Source organism: Narcine bancroftii, chromosome 2 (assembly GCF_036971445.1).
Source record: "Narcine bancroftii isolate sNarBan1 chromosome 2, sNarBan1.hap1, whole genome shotgun sequence".
NCBI classification, from domain to species: Eukaryota; Metazoa; Chordata; class Chondrichthyes; order Torpediniformes; family Narcinidae; genus Narcine; species Narcine bancroftii.
This window is the reverse complement of record NC_091470.1, coordinates 254,547,619-254,568,853: the sequence shown is the minus strand read 5'-3', so window position 1 is coordinate 254,568,853 and position 21,235 is coordinate 254,547,619. Positions and strand designations below refer to the sequence as shown.

Sequence of the window (21,235 nt, the reverse complement as noted above, 5' to 3'; positions counted from 1 at the left end):
AGGGTGGGACAGTGCATAAGGCCATGGACAGATGTGTGAGCGCAGGAGTGTGACCCGGAATTGAAATGGGTGGCCACTGGGAGGATGCAATGGTTGCAAAGGGAGAGGAAGTGTTGAGCAAAGCAATCTCCCAGTCTGCGACCGGTCTCTCCAATGTAGAGACTGCCACAAAGGGTGCACCGGATGCATAAAAAGAACAATGGATCTGGATGATGAGAAATAAGGATCCAGTTTGCATTAGTAGCAAGGGAACTGAGACTTTTAAGAATTCTCTGACTCTTACCTTCACAACCATGTCTAGCAGTAGATTGAGAACCTTTGCCACTGTTTGGTGAGTGCTACAGTGAAACATTCTGAAAACTTTTCAGTCTCTTACCTATTGACAGGGGTGACTGATTTTGTAACAGGTTAAAAGGGTTTCAGTTAGACTTTAATCATGATGTCATGAACCTGCTGAGTTCCTCCAGCGGATAGTGTTTCGCTTCAGATCCTAGCATCTGTGTGCACAAATTTTTTAACTGTTATTGCTCTTTGCTGATAATTCTAAAAATTCAAACAATGAATGAATGGTACAACACCTTTTTATCAAAAATTAGTGCTTGGCATTTGTTGTCTTAATTATTTTAAGTTTTGATGCTGGATCTTCCACCTCAACAAGTAGTACTCAAATAACCTTCAAATCCTCTTCTATTACCATCTTAATCATCTACTACAAATACCCAGATACAGTGGATTCTCAAAATGTATTGAAGGTCAAAATTTATATTCTTTTTAAATGCTTTCAGTTGTGCTTGATTATATACATTGGTACCCTGTTAAGATCAACTTGAGTTCATTGGGAAAAAAAAACTCTAGTTGAGCAAACGAACCCCACTTGACAGGATGACACAAGAAGTAATATAAATGATGGGTGAACTGCTTGAAATAATTATGATGTCCAGCCAGCCCTGCTACGTTCAAGGATGAATACTACTCTAGGTGATGTTATTACAATCTAAAGCCGACATGCGTTTCTTCTGTAGTAACATGTAAAAAACATGTAATAAAATAAAAAAAGGATAAAGTTACAGAAACAGTTGTAAACAGTTTAAAGGTAATGCATTTTGTATTTTTCACCAAATATTTTCCTGTTAACTAATCGTGCTTCTTTTCAGAGTTTACCTTAAAACATATTTGTGCAACTTAAACCTATTTAGATTTTATCAAGTATACCTTTTCCAAAAAAGTCTGTGTAGATTCAATGAAGAGTTGTTGTTTCTTATTTAAACACTCTCAATTAAGAGATTATGTTTTTGAGATTTTAAACTTGGATAATTACTGCTAACTTGTCTGTTTTCACTTGTGCCTAACAATTTCTAGCTGCATTTAAGTGACTAGGTGAAGCAGTTTTTCTTCATTGCTTCTCACAATAGCAACAAACAATGATAGATCATAATATAAACTTACAAAGGCTCGGAAGGATGATAGCCAGTCTCCTGCCAGTACTAGTACAGTGAAACCCCTGTTATCCAGAATTGCAGAAAATAAGTAGGTTCAAAAAGGTGGAGGTTTAAAACTGGCGCAACTCGCTGTTAGTTCACCCATTATGCAACAGGCAACAGGAGAATTCACTTATCCGGCATCTACCAATCCCCATAGGTGCGGATACCAGGGGTTTTACTGTAATAAAGGAGATCACAATTTTATTTTAAATCTTCAATGGAAAACTTGAGACATCCAGTTTTTTGTTTAATTCTTTGTATTTGCCTAGCAGTCCTTCTAATGTAGAAATTATATATTGCAATATATTAAAACTCTCGGATGATCTGCCTCAAATGTAATTAACTTTTTTCTGTTGCCATAGATGGCTAACTGACAGGAGAAATAATTTTTGTATTGATAACAAAGTAAATGAGATAACAAATAAGTATACGGTTTGAAATCAAATGATTTGTTGAAAGAATAATTATTGTATTAATTTTTTAAATCATAAACATAACATTCTAGTTTTAAGTTGTAATTTTACATATCTTCATTTTGTTGACCGTAGGTTAAAATTTTGAAATGTGAAAACATGATTATGTTCTATCTTGACACTTAGGCAACTAATATGATTAAGCAGACACATTCTGCTCACAAAGACATATTGCAAGAAAAAGAATCTCTCCTGTTGAAGATAAAACTCTTAGAACAGGATAAGTCAAGGCTTCAGCACTATGAAGATGAACTAAGTCGAATAAAGGCATTACTCGAAGCTGAAACCCGCATGAAGCAGCGAGTTCAGGATGAAATTGAGATAATCAGAACTGATCTCAGCTTCTGGAAGAGTCAGGGAGAAGTGCATCAATTAGAGAAAGGAAAATCAAATAGTGAGTTTAAGCGTTTGAAAGCTGAACTAGATAGATTGCAAACAGAATTGCGATCGACTGAAGAAATATACAGACGGAAACTTGAGGAGGCTGAAAAAACAAAGAGGATGGAGCTGGAAGCACTCAAAACCAAAACAAGATTAGAAATTGAAAAGCTCAGCCAGTCACCACCATTGTTCAATAAGCAGACTCAAACCGATGATAAAGTCATGATAGACCCCGCAAAACTTCTGTTTGATGGAATCCGTAAAAAGATTACAGCAAACCAATTGTATGATTGTCAGCTGATAGATAAATCAACTTTAGATAAGCTGATGAAAGGAGAAAAGACAGTGATGGATGTTTCGAATGATATTAACTTGAATCTTCATGGGTTGGAGAATATAGCTGGAGTCTATTCTCAGTCAAGTGGAGAAACACTGTCTATCTCAGAAGCAACAAAAATGAATATTCTTACTCCTGATGTTGCCTTATCACTTTTAGAAGCGCAGGCAGCTACTGGATTCATCACTGATCCACACAGAAACAAAAGGATGACAGTGGATGAAGCTGTTGCATCTGGGCTTGTGGACTACAAAGACAGAGACAAACTCCTGACAGCAGAAAAGGCAGCAACTGGGTTTAAAGACCCATTCACAGGCAAAATTATCTCACTGTATGAAGCAATTAAGAAAAATATTATTGACCGAGAGGCAGGCCTTCGCTTCTTTGGGGCTCAGATTCCATCAGGTGGAATAATCGATCCAATCAACAGTGTGTATTTACCAAAAGAGCTTGCATATAAACGTGGGCTAGTTGATGCGGAAATATATCAAAAACTCATCTCTTCTTTTGACGAATCAAAGATCTTTGTTGATCCAAATACCAATACCAAAGTTTCCTATCAGCAGCTGAAATTAAAGTGCAGAACAGATCCTAGAACAGATTTATTACTTTTACCAGTGCAGAAATCGGAAATAACATTACCAGGAATCAGAACAAATATTCCAATATGCAAGCTCAGAGATGCTAAAATTATTGATCAAGACACAGTGGATGGTCTTACATGTGGAGTGCTGACAGTAAGTGATGTAACTGCCAAGTATAAGGATTATTTACAAGGTGACAGTAGTATTGCAGGAGTGTTTGTTGAAACCACACAGGAAGCATTGCCAATCTATCATGCCATGAGGAAGGGTTTGCTTCGACAAGGTACAGCTCTTGAGCTACTAGAAGCCCAGGCAGCCACAGGTCATATAATTGATCCTATTAATAACCGAAAGCTGACCGTTATGGAAGCAGTTGCAAATAGACTTGTAGGTGAGGAGTTCAAAAATAAATTACTTTCAGCAGAAAAGGCCGTTATTGGTTACAAAGATCCTGAAAATGGGAAAACCATTTCATTGTTTCAAGCAATGAATAAAGGCTTGATTGAACACAATCATGGCATTCGCTTACTGGAAGCCCAAATTGCAACGGGTGGAATTATTGATCCAATGAACAGCCATCGTTTGCCAGTTGAAGTTGCTTACATGCGCAGTTATTTCAATGAAGAACTGAATGCAATTCTGATGGATCCAAGTGATGATACCAAAGGCTTCTTTGATCCCAACACACAAGAAAATTTGACCTATCTGCAATTAAAGGATCGGTGCATTACTGATAAAGTCACAGGCCTTTGTTTATTGCCTCTAAGAGAAAGGAAAAAGGAGACTACAACTTCACGGTCATCTGCAGTGAGAAAGCGTCGAGTTGTTATTGTGGATCCTGAAACAAATCGAGAAATGACAGTACGCGAGGCATACCACAAAGACTTGATAGATTATGAGACTTTCCTTGAACTTTCTGAACAGGAAGCAGAGTGGGAAGAGATAACAATTAAAGGATCAGATGGGAGCATTAAAACAGTGGTTGTTGACAGAAAAACTGGGAATCAGTATGACATTGAGGAATCGTTACAGAAAGGTATAATTGATAAGAAGAGTTTTGATGACTATCGGGCTGGAAATCTGACTCTTTCCCAGTTTGTAGATTTATTCGCTGATAGGATTAACCTTAGTACACCTAGAGGGATCGTAACAAACAGCAGCCCAATTCCATCGCCAAGTTTAAAAACTACTTTTGATACTCATGAAGAGTCCTCTCCCATCGCTGCCATTTTTGATGTTGAAAAATTAGAAAAAATAACAATTTCTGAAGCCATACGTCGCAATATTGTCGATGCAATTACAGGGCAGAGGCTGTTGGAAGCCCAGGTCTGTACAGGAGGTATAATAAATCCTGGAACCGGTCAGAGGCTATCCATTCAAGATGCTGTTTCTCGAAGTATCATTGAGGAAGAAATGGGAAAGCGATTAAAACCAGCACAGAAAGCTTATGTTGGTTTTGATGATGTGAAAAATAAGAAAAGACTCTCTGCAGCAGAAGCAATGCAAGAGAATTGGCTACCGTATGAAGCCGGGCAACGCTTCCTTGAGTACCAGAGTGCTACTGGTGGACTTCTTGTGCCAGATATTGCAGGGCGACTTGCCGTTGATGAAGCAGTAAGGAGTGGCCTGGTTAGTGCCAAAATGGGTCAGAAACTGCAGGATAGCAACAGCTTCTCAAAATGTATCACCTGTCCCAAAACAAAATTGAAGATCTCGTACAAGGAAGCAATGGATCGCTCGATGGTTGAGGATAAAACTGGCCTACGGATGTTAGAAGCAACATCGTTTTCTACTAAAGGAATCAACAGTGCATACAATGCAGGTGGCTTCTCAGGATCAAATTCCCGACCTGGGTCCCGCTCAGGTTCCCGTCCAAGCTCAAGAAGTGGGTCAAGACGAGGAAGTTTTGATGCTGGATCTTCCACCTCAACAAGTTGTACTCAAATAACTTTCAAATCCTCTTCTTTTATATCTTAAATCATCTACTACAAATACCCAGATGCAGTGGATTCTCAAAATGTATTGAAGGTCAAAATTTATATTCTTTTTAAATGCTTTCAGTTATGCTTTATTAGACATTGGTACCCTGTTAAGATCAACTTGAGTTGAGAAAATCCAAATATTACTGATGATAAAATGAGCAATTCAGAATAAAACTTTTACCAGAAGAGACTGCTGCTTCACAGAGCGAATACTGTAATGTTGAGCAGTTTTAAAGAGGCAGAGAATGATGCCAGTAAAATAGTCTATTAATTATCACACTTCTTTGCAAGGTTATTTTAGAGCACTGTTTATTGAATCATAGTTTGAGTCACACGACATAACAAAAACTATGGATAGAAAATAATTGATCTTAATGTTGGCTCCATTGTATTTATGAAGTCTTATATTGGCTTATCAAGGGATGTTTTAGAAGGTGGGAAGGAAATCACGGTTAATGTTTATTTTTTCTAATGCTTTGAAGATTCAGTACTCAGCCAGAGAAATCTGTTAATGAAATGGGTAAATCTTTCAGTTTAAAGCTTGCTGAATTATAAGAATATGTATTTTTGCTTGTCATATTAAAGTTTCATCATTTGAATTGTCTTTGGATTTAATTAAATACATTAGCAAGATTATCAGGTTCATTTATTGAAAAGTTAAATATAAATACAAATGTACATAAAATTTCACACATGAAGACTGTCCAAATAAAGAGTACTCAATTTCTTAAAGAACAACCAAGATGAAGTAGGTTCTTTGCTGGTTGCTACCTAAATATATAGGCCCACATACAATGTCTATATTTAGTTGAAATAGGTATTGTTCCATCATTCAGCCAGCAATGCCATGTTTATTTTTTTAAAATAATAAAACTTTAAATCAGTGGTTCCCAAACCTTTTCGGGCTTCCACCCTTTGGTCTCCAGGCCACATCTGGAGTGCCCCCCAATACATCAATGCTGGGGTGGGGTTAGTGGTGGTGCCAAGAGGTGTAGTGGTGGCACTGAATGGGGTGGGGAGGGTTAGTGGCAGCACTGAGCGAGGAGGGAGGGTTGGTGGCAGCATTGAGCAGGGAAGGAGAGTTAGTGGTGGCACTAGTGGGTAGCAATTGCACTGAGTGAAGGTGGGTAGTGGCGGCACTGAGCAGGGTGGGGGGGTAGTGGTGGTGCTGAGACAGGGGTGGCGGCAGCACTGAGAGGGTGGTAGTGACTCCAATACAACGTGGGACCACCCAGACCAGCTCTCGCGAGAATGCCTTGTTGCCATGTAATTTGCTCACTACTGCCACCCCGAGGCTGGCCAGAAAATTCTGGCTTCTTCATTGAACTTTGCAGCAAACTGAACACAAGACTGACGGTTCGGAACGCCCCCTTTTTCCTCAACTCCCTTCTCCCCTGAATCTTGCCACCACCCATTTTGGGAATCACTACTTTAAATAATTAAATTTTCATTGGGGGTTAACCTGGTGATTATTATAGAACCTCTGGATTACAGCCCTACTAACTGGATTAAAGTCAAAAGAGATCAGAGATTTAATACATATCAAATATTGATATGGTAGAAAATCATTTTGATTCATGGGGCACCAGCAATGAGAAAAGACAGTCCATTCCATTGGAAGTGATTCATGTTAATTATACTGGTAAATCAAAAACTCTGTTACTGTTGCAACTTTAAACTAATCAGGGCAGGGTTTTGATGAGGGGAAATTTAGAAAATTAATATATAGTTAAATTTCAGTGCAAGCCCTTCAGCTGACAATGTTGAACCGGCATATGTAAACCTACTTCATCAATCTAACCCATTTCAACCTCGTATGGCCTTATTTTTCTTACATCCCATGTGCCTATCTTGGTCTCTTAAATGTCCCTATTATACTAGCCTCCACCACAACCACCCTGTGTAAAAGATGACCTTGCCTTTGATGTCTCCCATAAACTTTTTCTCCACTCACCTTAAACAGATATCTTCTAATATTTGCTCTGTTACTGCCCTGGGAAAAAAGTGCTGGCTATCTCTCCCAGCTCTATTAAATGCCTCTCATCCTCCATTGCTCAAAAGAGAAAAGTCAGCATGGCCGACCTTTTATTTATAAGACATTTTCCAATCCAGGCAACAACTTAGTAACTCTAAAGCTTCCTCATTCTTATAATAAGGTGACCAGAAATTAATACAATGGTCTCATCAGAGTTTTGGAGAACTGCAACATTACCTTGTGGCTCTTGAACTCAATCCCTGATTAATGAAGGCCAGCACATCATACACCTTCACACAGGTCTTTGGCTTCCTAAACCTTATGTATCCTTCCTTGAACAGAAGCCTAATGGCCTGAATACAAATGAGATTGATCTCAGAAACTAAGCAGGCTCAGGCCTGGTCAGTACTTGGGAGGGAGACCGCTTAGGAACACCAGGTGCTGTAGGTGACTCTCTGTCTGCCTTACAGTGGACAAAAGTTAAAGAACTTCACATATGTTGCATTTTAAATGTCGTATTATGTGATGATAATGGAAACTACCCTCTTCCTCTTGATTAATTGTTCCACCTCTCCTGTCAATGATGGTACCTTTACCTGACTATGCTTTCAGTGGGACAAGTCTATTCAGAACCCCCAGCAAGTGATCCCTAAATGTTTTCAACATTTCTGCTGTTCATTTCCCTGAGAATGCTTCCCAATGTACCCTCCCAAAATTCCTGCCTAATGCCATCGTAACTTGCCCCTCCCCAGTTGAATATTTTCCTATTTTGTCTGAAGGTCAGGGAGTTGTGACCACTATCTCCAAAATGCTTGCCCATTGAGACGTCTGTCATCTGATCAGGTTCATTATCCACACTAGATCCAATATGGCCTCTCCAGTTGGCCTGTCCACATACTGTGGCAGGAATCCTTTGTGGACGCACTTCACAAAATGCTGCCTCATCTAACCCCTCTGCACTAAGGAGGTGCCAGTCAATATTAGGGAAGTTGAGTTAAACAAGATGTGCTGGTGCCTAGTGCAATAGACACAAGTGCGAGAGAAACGCAGCAGGCCATGCAGTTTCCACAGGAAGTAAAAGACGAACAGCATTTCGGCCTGAGCCCTTTGTCACAAATGTGGAAAAACAGATGGATCCCTGATAAAAAGGTGGGAGGAGAAAGGGGAGGAGTACAGGCAAACAGGTAAGAGGAGGCTCATGGTCATAGAGCTTGAGAGCAGTGAGGGATAACCCACTGAAGTGAAAGTCTCCCATGACAACAACCCTGTTATTTTGTGCACCTTTCCTCAATCTGCCTACTTAGTTATTCCTCAATGGCACAGTGGCTATTTTGTGGGTCCCAAAAGAACACTCCCAAGAGTGGGTTGCTCACATATTTCTGACCACGACTTCTTCCCTTTCTATAGCTCTAATCCTATACCTGATTTAAAGCAAAAGGATAAGAATACATCCATTATATAGAACATTGTAGCAGCAAATAGGGTCAAAAAAAGGAAAATAGCAAAAAGGCCACACTGCAGAAAACAAGGAATCTTTGTAACATGATAAATGAATTGTTAAGAGAATACGATCAACCAATGTGAAAAAAAACTGAAGACACTGGAAATGAAAGCAGAATTTTTTTTGGAAATATGCTGCAATTCAGAGAACACCTGGATGAAGATAAACAAATGTTTCAGGTTGATGTCCTTCATTGTTTTACACATATGATCAAATAGCAATTGCAGAGACGTGGGTTGCAAAAAGGAACTAAATAGCTAGAGATTAATGGAAAAGGTGGTAGAATAGCTCTGACCTTCGATGCTGAGATTAGGGCAGCAGTGACAAATAATTTTGTCTCAAAATTCAAGAAGTTGAATAAATTTGGGTGGAGATCAGTAAGAACAGAATAAACAAATAATTGGGAGTGGTCAAAAGGCCCCTAAAGGTATACTTTTGGACACAATATCACTCAAAAAAATAAAGTGAACCACAGTAAAGGATATTTTATGAAAGACAACATGATGGACTATCATATCCAAAGTGAGTGATAAATTTGGATCTCAAACTTGAAGTTAGACAATTGAATGAGAAAAGGAGAGCTGACTAAAGCAGATAGGAAAATTTAAATTTACACATTTTGCACGGTAATAGGCCCTTCCAGCCCATGCCACTCAAATACCCCAAATAATCTACAACTCTTGTATGTTTTGAAAGGTGGGCTGAAACCAGAACACCCGAATTAAACCCTTCATAGAAACTTCTTATAGACAGTGCGGGATTCGAACCTGGCGCTGTCACTGTAATAGTGTGATAACTGCTATGCTAACTGTCCCACCCAATTTGATTAAACTTAGAACTGCAGGTATATACCACCAGATATTTAAAGATGAACAATATAAAGAAAATGGAATTCATTTACAACCAACTGAAGGAAGAAGGGAACAGGTCACAATAAAAAGCACGATTTCGCAAAGAATAGGGGTACACCTAAAGATTGGGAAGATTTTAAAGAATGCCTTAAAACACTATGAGAGCAACCCAGATTCGAATCCAGAGCTGTCTGTAAGGAGTTTGGACTTCCCGTGACCTGTGTGAGTTTTCTCCAACTGCTCTGGTTTCCCTCTACTCTCCAAATTGAACAGGTTGGTAGTTTAATTGGGTGTAATTGGGCTACATGGGTTTCATGGACTAGAAGGACCTTCTACTCTACTATATTGATTTTAAAAATATAGAAAACAACAACAGAACTTTTAAGAAATACAAAAATGATGTAAGTTTTACAAACATGGGGAATAACCAAATGCACCCCCCTACTTAAAAATTTATGGGCCCCCTTCCCTGTGAAGCAGTCAAGTTTAGTTGGTGGTTTCTTCTGTACTTCTTGTCCACCAACCACATTAAAAAACATAAAAATATTTAATAATTTCAGTCCGTGGCTCTCCATAATTGTTCTGGGCATCCTCCCCTGATTCTTTTGGGGGTGGGGGGGGACAGTGTTAGGGAAGGAGCTCTGTTGAGAAAAGCTGCCTTAAAGACTGAGGGAGGGGGAGGAGTCACGTGATGGAGTAGTGGCCGGTCAGGGAATTCCAGCCCTCTCCTGAAAAGTTAAAAAAAAACACACAAAGCACAAAGGTACAAGATTAAAATTTAAAATAAAGTAAAAATAAAGATGAGAAGAAAATGGCAGCGAAGAGAGAAAAGTCGAAAACAACGGGAAGAAAAGAGGAAGAAAGAACGTCGGAAGAAGAAGGTGAAGGCCTTACCTGTCCGAAGAGGCCCGCCGTGGACAGAGAAGCCCGCTCCCTCAGGTCAGTGGAAGTCCTGGGCTCGGGACTACAAAAAAGGCTCACAGAGCCGAGTAAAAGTGCGCAACCGCGCATGAAAAAAAACACACTGACGGGAGGGGGGATCAGCTGCGGAGTCCATCTCCACAGCTGAGAGAGACACCTGCAACACAGCAGCAGGTGCAGAACACAGAAAATAACGACAACAAGAAGAAAGAGGGTAAAAAGAAAACAAGGAAACAACAGATGGTCAACCCAGAGAAAGAAGAAGAAGAAGAACAGAAAGAAATGGAAGAAGAAGAGAAAGGCAAGACAATGGATATATCTTTTTTTAAAGAATATATGGAATCAGTGAAAGAATGGCAATTACAAGAATTTAATGAGATAAAAAGAATTAAGAATGCAGAAGAAAAAATGAATAAAATAGAAATGGTCATGTCAGAGATAGGAAAAAGTGGAAAATATGGAAGAACGAGAAATAATTGTAGAAATGGAAGTAGAGGACTTAAAATAGAAATTAGAAGAATCTAATAAAAAAAGTTAAAGAGGCACATGAGCTGTTAGCTCAGAAGATAGATATAATAGAAAACTATAATAGAAGAAATAATATAAAGATAGTGGGCCTTAAGGAAGATGAAGAAGGCAAGAATATGAGAGAATTTATAAAAGATTGGATCCCTAGAGTCCTAGGAAGACCAGAATTACAGGAAGAAATGGAAATAGAGAGGGCACATAGAGCATTGGCCTTTAAACCACAACCACAACAAAAGCCAAGATCCATTTTAGTTAAATTCTTAAGATATACAAGAGAAAATATATTGGAGAAAGCAATGAAGAAAATAAGAGAAGACAAAAAGCCACTGGAATTTAAAGGTCAAAAATTTTTTTTCTATCCAGACATAAGTTTTGAACTCCTGAAGAAGAGGAAGGAGTTCAATACAGCAAAAACGATCTTATGGAAAAAAGGATATAAATTTATGTTAAAGTACCCAGCGGTACTTAAAATAGTTATTCCAGGGCAACAAAACAGACTATTCTCGGATCCAGAGGAAGCAAGAAAATTTGCAGAACAACTACAAAACAAGCAGAGAGATGAAGACATGTAATGAGAGTAAAAATGACCACGAACTATATGTATGTGTGTATAGGGGTATATGTGTGTGTGTATATATATATATATATATATATATAGTGTGTATACATGAATGTATCCGTATTTAGAGGAAAATATATAGAGTATAGATAAGAATTAATAAGGGAGGGAAAGGGAATAGAGGGAATAAGGAGGGAATTAAAATTGAAAATTGAAATATGAAAATTGAAATCTTTTCCGGGGGGGGGCTGGGTGGGGAGGAGTTATGGTCACTGCAAAATCAGTTGATGTTTGCGAGTGAATTCGCAAATCCAAATGGAGAGGGGAGATGTGGTTGCCCGACAAGGGATAAAGGGCAACTCAGGAGGGGGAGGGGAGAATGGGGTTAAAGAAGTTTTAAATAGGAGAATAAGGAAAATGTTTGATGTTTTAGAAATGTTGTCTTATAAAGTTTTCAAAACAAGAAAGCAGAAATGGATAAGGAAAGGTGATGATGGAGAAACGGAAAAGGAAGATAAACAAAGTATGAAATGGCTACGCTTAACTATATGACTTTAAATATTAACGGAATACATTACCAAATCAAAAGGAAGAAACTGCTAAATTTACTGAAAAAAGAAAAAATTGATATAGCATTTGTGCAAGAAACACATTTAACTGAATTGGAGCACAAGAAATTAAAGAGAGATTGGGTAGGACACGTAACAGCAGTGTCGTATAATTCAAAAGCAAGAGGAGTAGCTATATTAATTAGTAAAAATGTGCCAATTAAAATAGAAGAGGAAATAATAGATCCAGCAGGGAGATATGTAATGATAAAATGTCAGATATATTCGGAGTTTTGGAATCTACTCAATGTATATTCACCTAACGAAGAAGATCAAAAGTTTATGCAAGATATTTTTTTGAAGATAGCAGATACGCAAGGGAACATATTAATAGGAGGGGATTTCAAACTGAATTTGGATTCAAATATGGACAAAACTGGGAAAAAAATTAACAGAAAGAACAAAGTAACCAAATTTATAATTAAATCGATGGAAGAAATGCAACTTTTGGATATATGGAGGAAACAACACCCAAAGGAAAAGGAATATTCATATCATTCGGGTAGACATAAAACATACTCAAGAATAGACCTATTTTTGTTATCAGCTCGTATGCAAGATGGAGTAAGAAAAACAGAATATAAAGCTAGAATATTATTGGATCATTCACCCTTGATATTGACAATAGAGTTAGAGGACATCCCTCCAAGAATGTATAGATGGAGATTAAAATCCATGCTACTTAAAAGGCAGGATTTTAGAGAATTCATTGAAAGACAAATTAAAATGTATTTTGAAATAAATACGAAATCAGTGAAAGATAAGTTTATACTATGGGATGCAATGAAAGCATTCATTAGAGGGCAAATAATAAGTTATGTAACCAAGATGAAGAAGGACTATAATCAGGAAACAGAGCAGTTGGAAAGGGAAATAGTAAATATAGAAAAAGAATTAGCAATGAAGGAAGATACAACTAAAAGAAGAGAATTGGCAGATAAAAAAATAAAATATGAAACACTACAAACATATAAGGTGGAGAAGAATATAATGAAGACAAAACAGAAATATTATGAACTAGGGGAAAAAATGCACAAAATTCTAGCATGGCAACTTAAGACAGAACAAGCTAAGAAAATGGTATTGGCATCAAGGAAAAAAGACAAACAAATCACATATAATCCAACGGAGATCAAGGAAAACTTTAGAGAATTATATGAACAATTATATCAAACTGAAAACGAAGGGAAAGAAGGCAAAATAGATGAATTTTTAACTAAAATTGAACTACCAAAATTACAAATAGAGGAACAAAATAAATTAATAGAACCATTTGAAATAGTAAAAATACAAGAGATAATAAAAAATTACCAAATAATAAAACACCAGGAGAGGATGGATTTCCAATAGAATTCTATAAAACATTTAAAGATTTATTAATTCCTCCTGTCCTGGAAGTAATCAACCAGATTGATAAAACACAAAGCTTACCAGATTCATGTAAAACAGCAATAATTACAGTAATACTAAAGCAAGGGAAAGATCCACTCGCACCAGCGTCATATAGACCAATATCTTTACTTAACACAGATTATAAGATAATAGCTAAACTATTAGCAAACAGACTAGCAGAGTATGTACCGAAAATGGTAAATCTAGACCAAACTGGATTTATTAAAAAAAGATGCACAACAGACAATATTTGTAAATTTATTAACTTAATTCATGCAGTAGAAGGGAGTAAAGCGCCAAGAGTAGCAGTTGCTTTAGATGCAGAGAAGGCCTTTGACAGAGTAGAATGGAATTATTTATTCAAAGTATTGCAAAAATTCAGTTTACCAGAGAAATATATTAATTGGATTAAAGCATTATATAAGGGGCCATTGGCGAAAGTGACAGTAAATGGATATATATCAAAGCAATTTAACTTAAGCAGGTCAACACGGCAGGGATGCCCACTATCACCCTTATTGTTCGCGTTAGCTATAGAACCACTAGCAGAATTGATAAGAACAGAAAATAATATAAAAGGGATAAAAATAAAAGACAAGGAATATAAAATCAGTTTATTTGCGGATGATGTTATAGTATACTTAACAGAACCAGAACTATCAATAAAAGAATTATATAAGAAATTGAAGGAATATGGAGAAGTGTCGGGTTACAAGATTAACGTAAATAAAAGTGAAGCAATTCCAATGAATAATGCGGATTTCTCAAAATTTAAGAAGGAATCACCATTCAGATGGCAAATGCAAGCAATAAGATACCTAGGTATACAAATAAATAAAAATCTCAGCCATCTATATAAACTCAATTATTATCCACTAATGAAAAAATTACAGGATGATTTAGAGCATTGGAAAGATTTACCATTAACACTAATAGGAAGGATAAACTGTATTAAAATGAACATTTTCCCAAGGATACTCTACCTATTTCAGGCATTGCCAATACACTTGACAGAGAAATTCTTCAAGGAGTTAAAGAAAATAATAAGGAAATTTTTATGGAAAGGGGGGAAACCGAGGATGGCACTAGATAAATTAACAGAATGGTATAAACAAGGAGGCTTACAACTGCCAAACTTTAAAAATTATTATAGAGCCGCACAACTAAGAAACCTATCAGATTTTTCCCAAACAAGGGAAAAGCCAGATTGGACTAGATTAGAAGTAGATAAAATAGGGGAAAAGATACCTGAACACATATTATATAAATGGGATGAAAAATTGGTACAACGTAGGAGTTCTCCAGTATTACATCATCTACTCAATATATGGAAGAAGATTCATGTAGAAAGGAATAAAACAAATTACCAATTACCAAAACTAATATTGACGCAAAATCAGTTACTCCCTTTTACAATAGATAACCTTTCCTTTAGAGAATGGGAGAAAAAAGGGATCAAAAGAATAGAAAATTGTTTTTCAGGAAATAGATTATTATCCTTTGAACAAATGAAAGATAAATACAATATAACTCAAGATACAGTGCTGGCATATTACCAGTTGAGATCCTACTTGAAGGACAAATTAGGAAGAAGTCTGAGGTTACCAGAGGGAAGTAACTTTGAATATGTGATTGCAGATACAATGATAATCAAAAGATTTATAACAAATATGTATATTAAACTGCAAGAAAAGGAGAATGAGGAAACAAATGGTAAAACTAAACAAAAATGGGAACAAGATTTAAATATAAAGATAAAAAAGGAAACATGGGAGAAGTTATATTCTGGAACGATGAGAAATACAATAAATACGAGGTTACGTACGATACAATATAACTGGATACACAGGCTATACATTACACCTCAAAAGTTAAATAAATGGGTCCCAACAGTATCTGACAGATGTTTTTGATGTAAAAAAGAAATGGGAAGAACAATTCATGCAATCTGGACATGTGAGAAAGTAGAAAAATTTTGGGAAGATCTAAACCAGATATCAAATAAAATTACAGAAAACAATATACCAAAAAATCCAGAGACCTTCCTCCTAAGTAACATAAAAAACAAAGAATTTGGAATTGATTTGGATGGTGCACAAAAAAGATTTGTTAAGATAGCTCTAGCCGTAGCAAAAAAATGTATTATGTCAACCTGGAAATTGGAAAATAATTTGAAAATACAACAATGGTATATAGAAATGAATAAATGTATTCCATTAGAAAAAATAACATATAGTTTAAGAAATAATATTGAAATATTTGAGCAAATATGGGAGCCATAAATGAAACACAATAGAGAAAACCTATCGGGGACATTCACCACCTAAATTAACGAAAGGAGAAGGAAATGAAAAGAATTGACTCAGTGAAATTTCTTGTTTATTTTTATTGAATGACAACATTGTTTGACTGGTTTAATGTATCTTAGATTTTGTACTTTAAATGGATGGGGGGGAGGGGGGGAGAAAATGACACTATATATATTTGAAAAGGAAAATGTATGTATCATGGTCAATCTGGTTTATGGTGTGAAAAATAAAATATTTAAAAAATAAAAAAAATTATAAAAAAGAATGAGGGAGGTAATTGTGGTTAACGGCTGCATGTATGTTAAATTTCTGGACATGCCCATTGGCTAATTCCTGAATGAAGGTGACTGTCCCACAGCCCCCTCCCCAGTTCAGGACAGTTGACCAGCATGGATGTACCTCCATTTTATTGCTAATAAAATTGATGCACCATCATTAACTAAACCTGTTGCCACCAAAAGTAGGCGGTACAGTGCTGGGGACAGGGCCTTTATTAGGTTGGAGATGCAGCGGCTACTCAATGAGGGGATCATTGAACCCAGCACCAGCCCTTGGAGAGCACAAGTGGTGGTGGTGAGGAACGGGGAGAAAAACAGAATGGTCATTGACTACAGTCGGACCATTAACAAATATACGCAGTTGGACACATACCCTCTTCCCCGCATATCCAATGTGGTAAACCAAATCACTCAATATTGGGCTTTCTCTGTCATTGATCTAAAGTCAACGTACCACCAGTTCCCCATTTGCCTGGAGGACAGCCAGTATACTGGTTTTGAGGCAGATGGCCGCCTCTACCATTTCCTGAAGGTTCCCTTCGGTGCCACCAACAGGGTCTCGGCCTTCTAGTGGTAAATGGAGCGAAAGGTAGACCAGAATGAGCTGCAGGCTACATTCCCATATCTAGACCACATCACCATTTTCAGTCTGACCTGCAGGACCATGACGCCAACCTCCAAAAATTTCTCCAGACGGCCAAACTCCTTAACCTCACATACAATAAGGCTAAATATGTATTTTGCACAACTTGCCTTGCTATCCTTGGCTGCGTCATGGAGAACGGAATCATTGGGCCCTGCCCCAATCGCATGAGCCCACTTTTGGAACTCCCCCTTCCCCACAGCCTCAAAGCTCTGAAAAGCGCCTGGACTTCTCCTATTATGCCCAATGAGTTCCCAATTATGTGGACAAGTCCCGCCCCCTCGTTAAATCTACCTCCTTTCCCCTGACATCAGAGGCCCGTGTGGCCTTCAGCCGGATCAAGGCAGACATTGCCAAGGCAATGATACATGCTGTGGATGAATCCACCCTGTTCCAGGTGGAGAGTGATGCATCCAACTTCGCTCTGGCTGCCACTCTTAACTAGGTGGGCAAACCCGTAGCCTTTTCCTGCACCCTCCAGGGCTCTGAAATTCAACACTCCTCTATAAAGAATGAGGTCCAAGCCATTGTCTAGGCAGAACAGCACTGGAAACACTACCTCACCAGCAAATGATTTACCTTGCTGACTGATCTACGTGTAGTTGCTTTCATGTTCAACAATCAGCAGCGAGGTAAAATAAAAAACGACATGATATTGAGGTGTAAAATTGAAATTTCCACCTACAATTATGATATCTTGTAATGGCCTGGGAAACTCAATGAGTCCCCAGATGCTCTAGCCCTCAGAACATGTGCCAGTGCACAGATAGGCCAAATGCAAGCCCTCCACAACGATCTCTGCCACCCCGGGGTCACCAGGTTCTTCCACTTTATCAAAGCCCGCAATCTGCCTTATTCCATTGAGGAGATCAGGACCATGACCAGAAACTGCCAGGTCTGTTCAGAGTCCAAACCTCTTTTCTATCAATTAGGCAAAGAGCATCTGATAAAGGCTATCTATCCCTTTGAACACCTGAGCATTGATTTCAAAGGACCCCTCTCCTCCTCTGACTGCAACGTGTACTTCATCAAAATCATTGATGAGTACTCACATTTCCTGTTTGCCATCCCCTGCTCGGAGATGACATCTGCCACAGTCATCAAGGCCCTGCACAATCTCTTCAACCTGTTTGAGTACCTCTGCTATATCCATAGTGAGTGGGATTCGTCTTTTATGAGTGACGAGCTGCATCAGTACCTGCTGGTCAGGGGCATCACCATGAGCAGCACCACTAGTTACAACCTCCAAGGGAACGGGCAGGTGGAAAGGGAGAACCCTACTGACTGCTAGACCATCTTCCTAACCCTGCGGTCTAGAGGCCTTCCAGTCTCCCACTGGCAAGAAGTCCTCCTAGAGGCACTCCACTCAATCAGGTTGCTCCTATGTACTGCCACCAATGCCACCCCACATGAAAGAATGTTTTCCTTCCCTAGGAAATCTGTTTCAGGGACCATGCTGCCAGCCTGGTTGACATCCCAGGTCCAGTCCTACTCCGGAAACGTGAGGAGCCATGTCTGACCCACTGGTTGAATGGGTCTATCTCCTCCACGCCAACCCCCAATATGACTATATGTGGCTGTGGTGGAACCACTGTTAATACTGTTTGTATGTATATGGCTGGCCTGCCCCTTGCTAATTGTACCTGTAGCTCCTCCCCTTTGATTCCCCTAATAAAGACGGCAGCACCATAACCTCTCCCCCAGAACAAACTCACGTCTCGGGTCAGCAACATGAGATGTACCTTCTGTTTATGGTAATAAAAGCCTATTAGTCAGGTAACTGCTAGTCTTTGGAGTTATTGATAGTGCATCAATTTTATTACCATATTTCTTTTGGAATGGACAAGTTGCTGAGACCAGAGAGGCTGGAAATATACCCACGATCACTGGAAGCATCTGACAAGATTGAACTCTGGCTACGCTGCTTCAATGTGTTTCTGCAGGCCTCCACCATGATTGTCCAATCCAACGCAGACAAGCTACACTTACTGTTCTCATGGGTCGGGCACTGTGTTTATCTGATGGTCAGAAACTGCGAGACCTTCACCAAAGCAAAGGACATTATGAAAGGCCAATACCTGGCCCAGGTGAATGAAATCTATGCCAGGCAAGTCCTAGCCATGCATAAGCAGCAATCTGGGGAGTTGATCGATGATTACCTTTGGGTCCTGTGAATCCTCGGACAGGCCTGTGGCTTCAAGGCCGTATTAGGAGAAAAGTACATGGAGGAGCTGATCCGAGATGCCTGCTACACAGGCATCAGATCGGATTACATTCACCAGCGACTGCTAGAACAGGGTGAGCTGAAGCTGCAGAAAGGCATCGAACTAACTAAAACTCTGGAAGTAGCCCTCTGCAACATGGAGTCTTTTTCAAATGATAACGTGTCTGCCGTGTGGGGAACATGGACGCTGCCATCTTGAGATGTGGGATCGCAAGTCGGTCCACATCCAAACTTACTATGGCTGCTGCTGCTGGTGAGCACCCGAAGTGCTACTTCTGAGAGCAGTGAGGGTCGCCATCATCTTGGACAACATCACTTCCAAAGAACAACAGCACCGCATGTGCGCCATGGGGGACAGCCATCTTCGAAGCTGCCATCTTACCAGACCATGAGCCAGTACAGTGGATCAGACAGTGACGCTACTCTGGCTTCAGTCACGCTCAGCCAAAGTCACTCTCATCAGCTCACCAGGTCAATGATAGACATAGTGGTAAATGGATGCAAGACAACCTGCCTGTTTGATAGCAGGAGCACGGAGAGCTTCATCCAACCTGATACAGTGCAGCGTTACTCCCTTGCGGTGAGACCAGTGAGTTACAGAGTCTCCATGGCCTCTAAGTCCTACTCGGCAGAGATCTGCGGCTGACCGTGCAGAGTACAAAAACTCTAAGCTCCTTGTGATGCCACAGCTCTGCGTGCCCGTACTACTGGAGTTGGACTTTCAGTGGCACCTTAAGGGCATCACCATGGAATATAATATCCCCATTCCCCCCTCATGGTCTGCAATCAAGTTTTTAAACTGCCTGTCTACCCTCCGAATGTGTCCCCCAGCAACCCACGATCCGCCCACCATGCACAACCTGTGGGCTCTCCACCCTCCGGATTTCCTCCCCACCTTTGTTTGCCAACCTCGCCCCCAAATGTAAGCCCATCACCACAAAGAGCAGGTGATACTGCGCTGAGGACAGGGCCTTTATCAAATCAGAGGTGAGTTGGCTCCTGACCGAGGGGATTATCAAACCCAATACCAGCCTCTGGCGAGCTCAGGTAGTGGTGGTTAAAAGTGGGGAAAAACACTGAATGGTTATCGACTACAGTCAGACTATTAACAGGTTTACACAACTGAACGAGTACCCGCATAGTTGACATGGTAAACCAAATTGCAAGTATCAGGTATTTTCCACCATTGACTTAAAGTCGACATACCACCAGCTCCCTATCCTCCCAGAGGACCACCAGTACACTGCGTACGAGGCGAATGGTCACCTCTACCACTTTCTGAGGGTTCCCTTTGGGGTCACCAATGGACTTTCCGTCTTCCAGAGGGAGATGGACTGAATGGTGGACAAGCATGGGCTCCTGGCACCCTCTGCACTGCCTTCCTGTGGTGCAGCCACTTGAACTGCTTACCACACACAAAGCCCAGATAGATAGAATGGGAACAGAAGGCTGGAAAGCCACAGAACATGTGAAATGTTTCTACCTTTCCTGATATTCATAGCAACCTGGGGTCCTCCTTCATGAGTGATAAGCTGTGATATTATCTGCTGTCTAATGGTATCATCACTAGCAGGACCACCAGCTACACCTCCTGAGGGAACGGCCGGGTGGAAAGGGAGGTCACTACCTTCTGGAGGTCAAAAGGCCTTCCCATCTCTCACTATCCTCCTTGAAGTGCTCCACGAAATCAGATCCCTCCTGTACACCAATGCCACCCCAAATGTAAGGTTGTTTCCCTTCCCCATGAAGTCCGCGTTGGGGACCATGCTGCTATCCTAGTTGACGTAGCCAGGGCCAGTCCTGCTCCAGAAGCATGTGAGAAGCCATGTCCGACCCCCTGATTGAGAGGGTCCACCTCCTCCACGCCAACCCCCAATACACCTATGTGGTGTACCCGAATGGGCACGAGGATACTGTGTCCATCCAGGACCTGGCACACTTGGGAGACCCTGGGACTCCGGTCGACCAACCAGTACATCCACCCCTCCATGATCATCCACTACATGCCATGTCACCCTACCCCTAGCCCCTGCCCCAATTATCTCAGTTGAGACACCCCACCCACTGACAATGACCAGACGTCCAGAAGTCAACAGCTGAGCCACAGCTGTCGGTGATTTTAAGGGACATAGATAGGGTGGATAGTTCAAATGTTGTCGCCCATGGTGGAGGCATCTACAATCAGACTGCAGAGAGAATTGGGGTTTA

At 39.9% G+C, this 21,235-nt stretch overlaps 1 protein-coding gene across 2 annotated transcripts in view; it reads left to right on the top strand.

The window, feature by feature from the left end:
• The window catches only part of dspa (desmoplakin a), an 88,853-nt gene extending 83,016 nt beyond the window's left edge, over positions 1-5,837 (top strand). For both annotated transcript variants that reach the window (XM_069920867.1, XM_069920868.1), the window contains one exon: positions 2,081-5,837. In XM_069920867.1, coding sequence (XP_069776968.1) covers positions 2,081-5,233 — 3,153 coding nt within the window. In that variant the 3' untranslated portion in view covers positions 5,234-5,837. The remainder of the gene's footprint in view (positions 1-2,080) is intronic.
• The last annotated feature ends 15,398 nt before the right edge of the window (positions 5,838-21,235 follow it).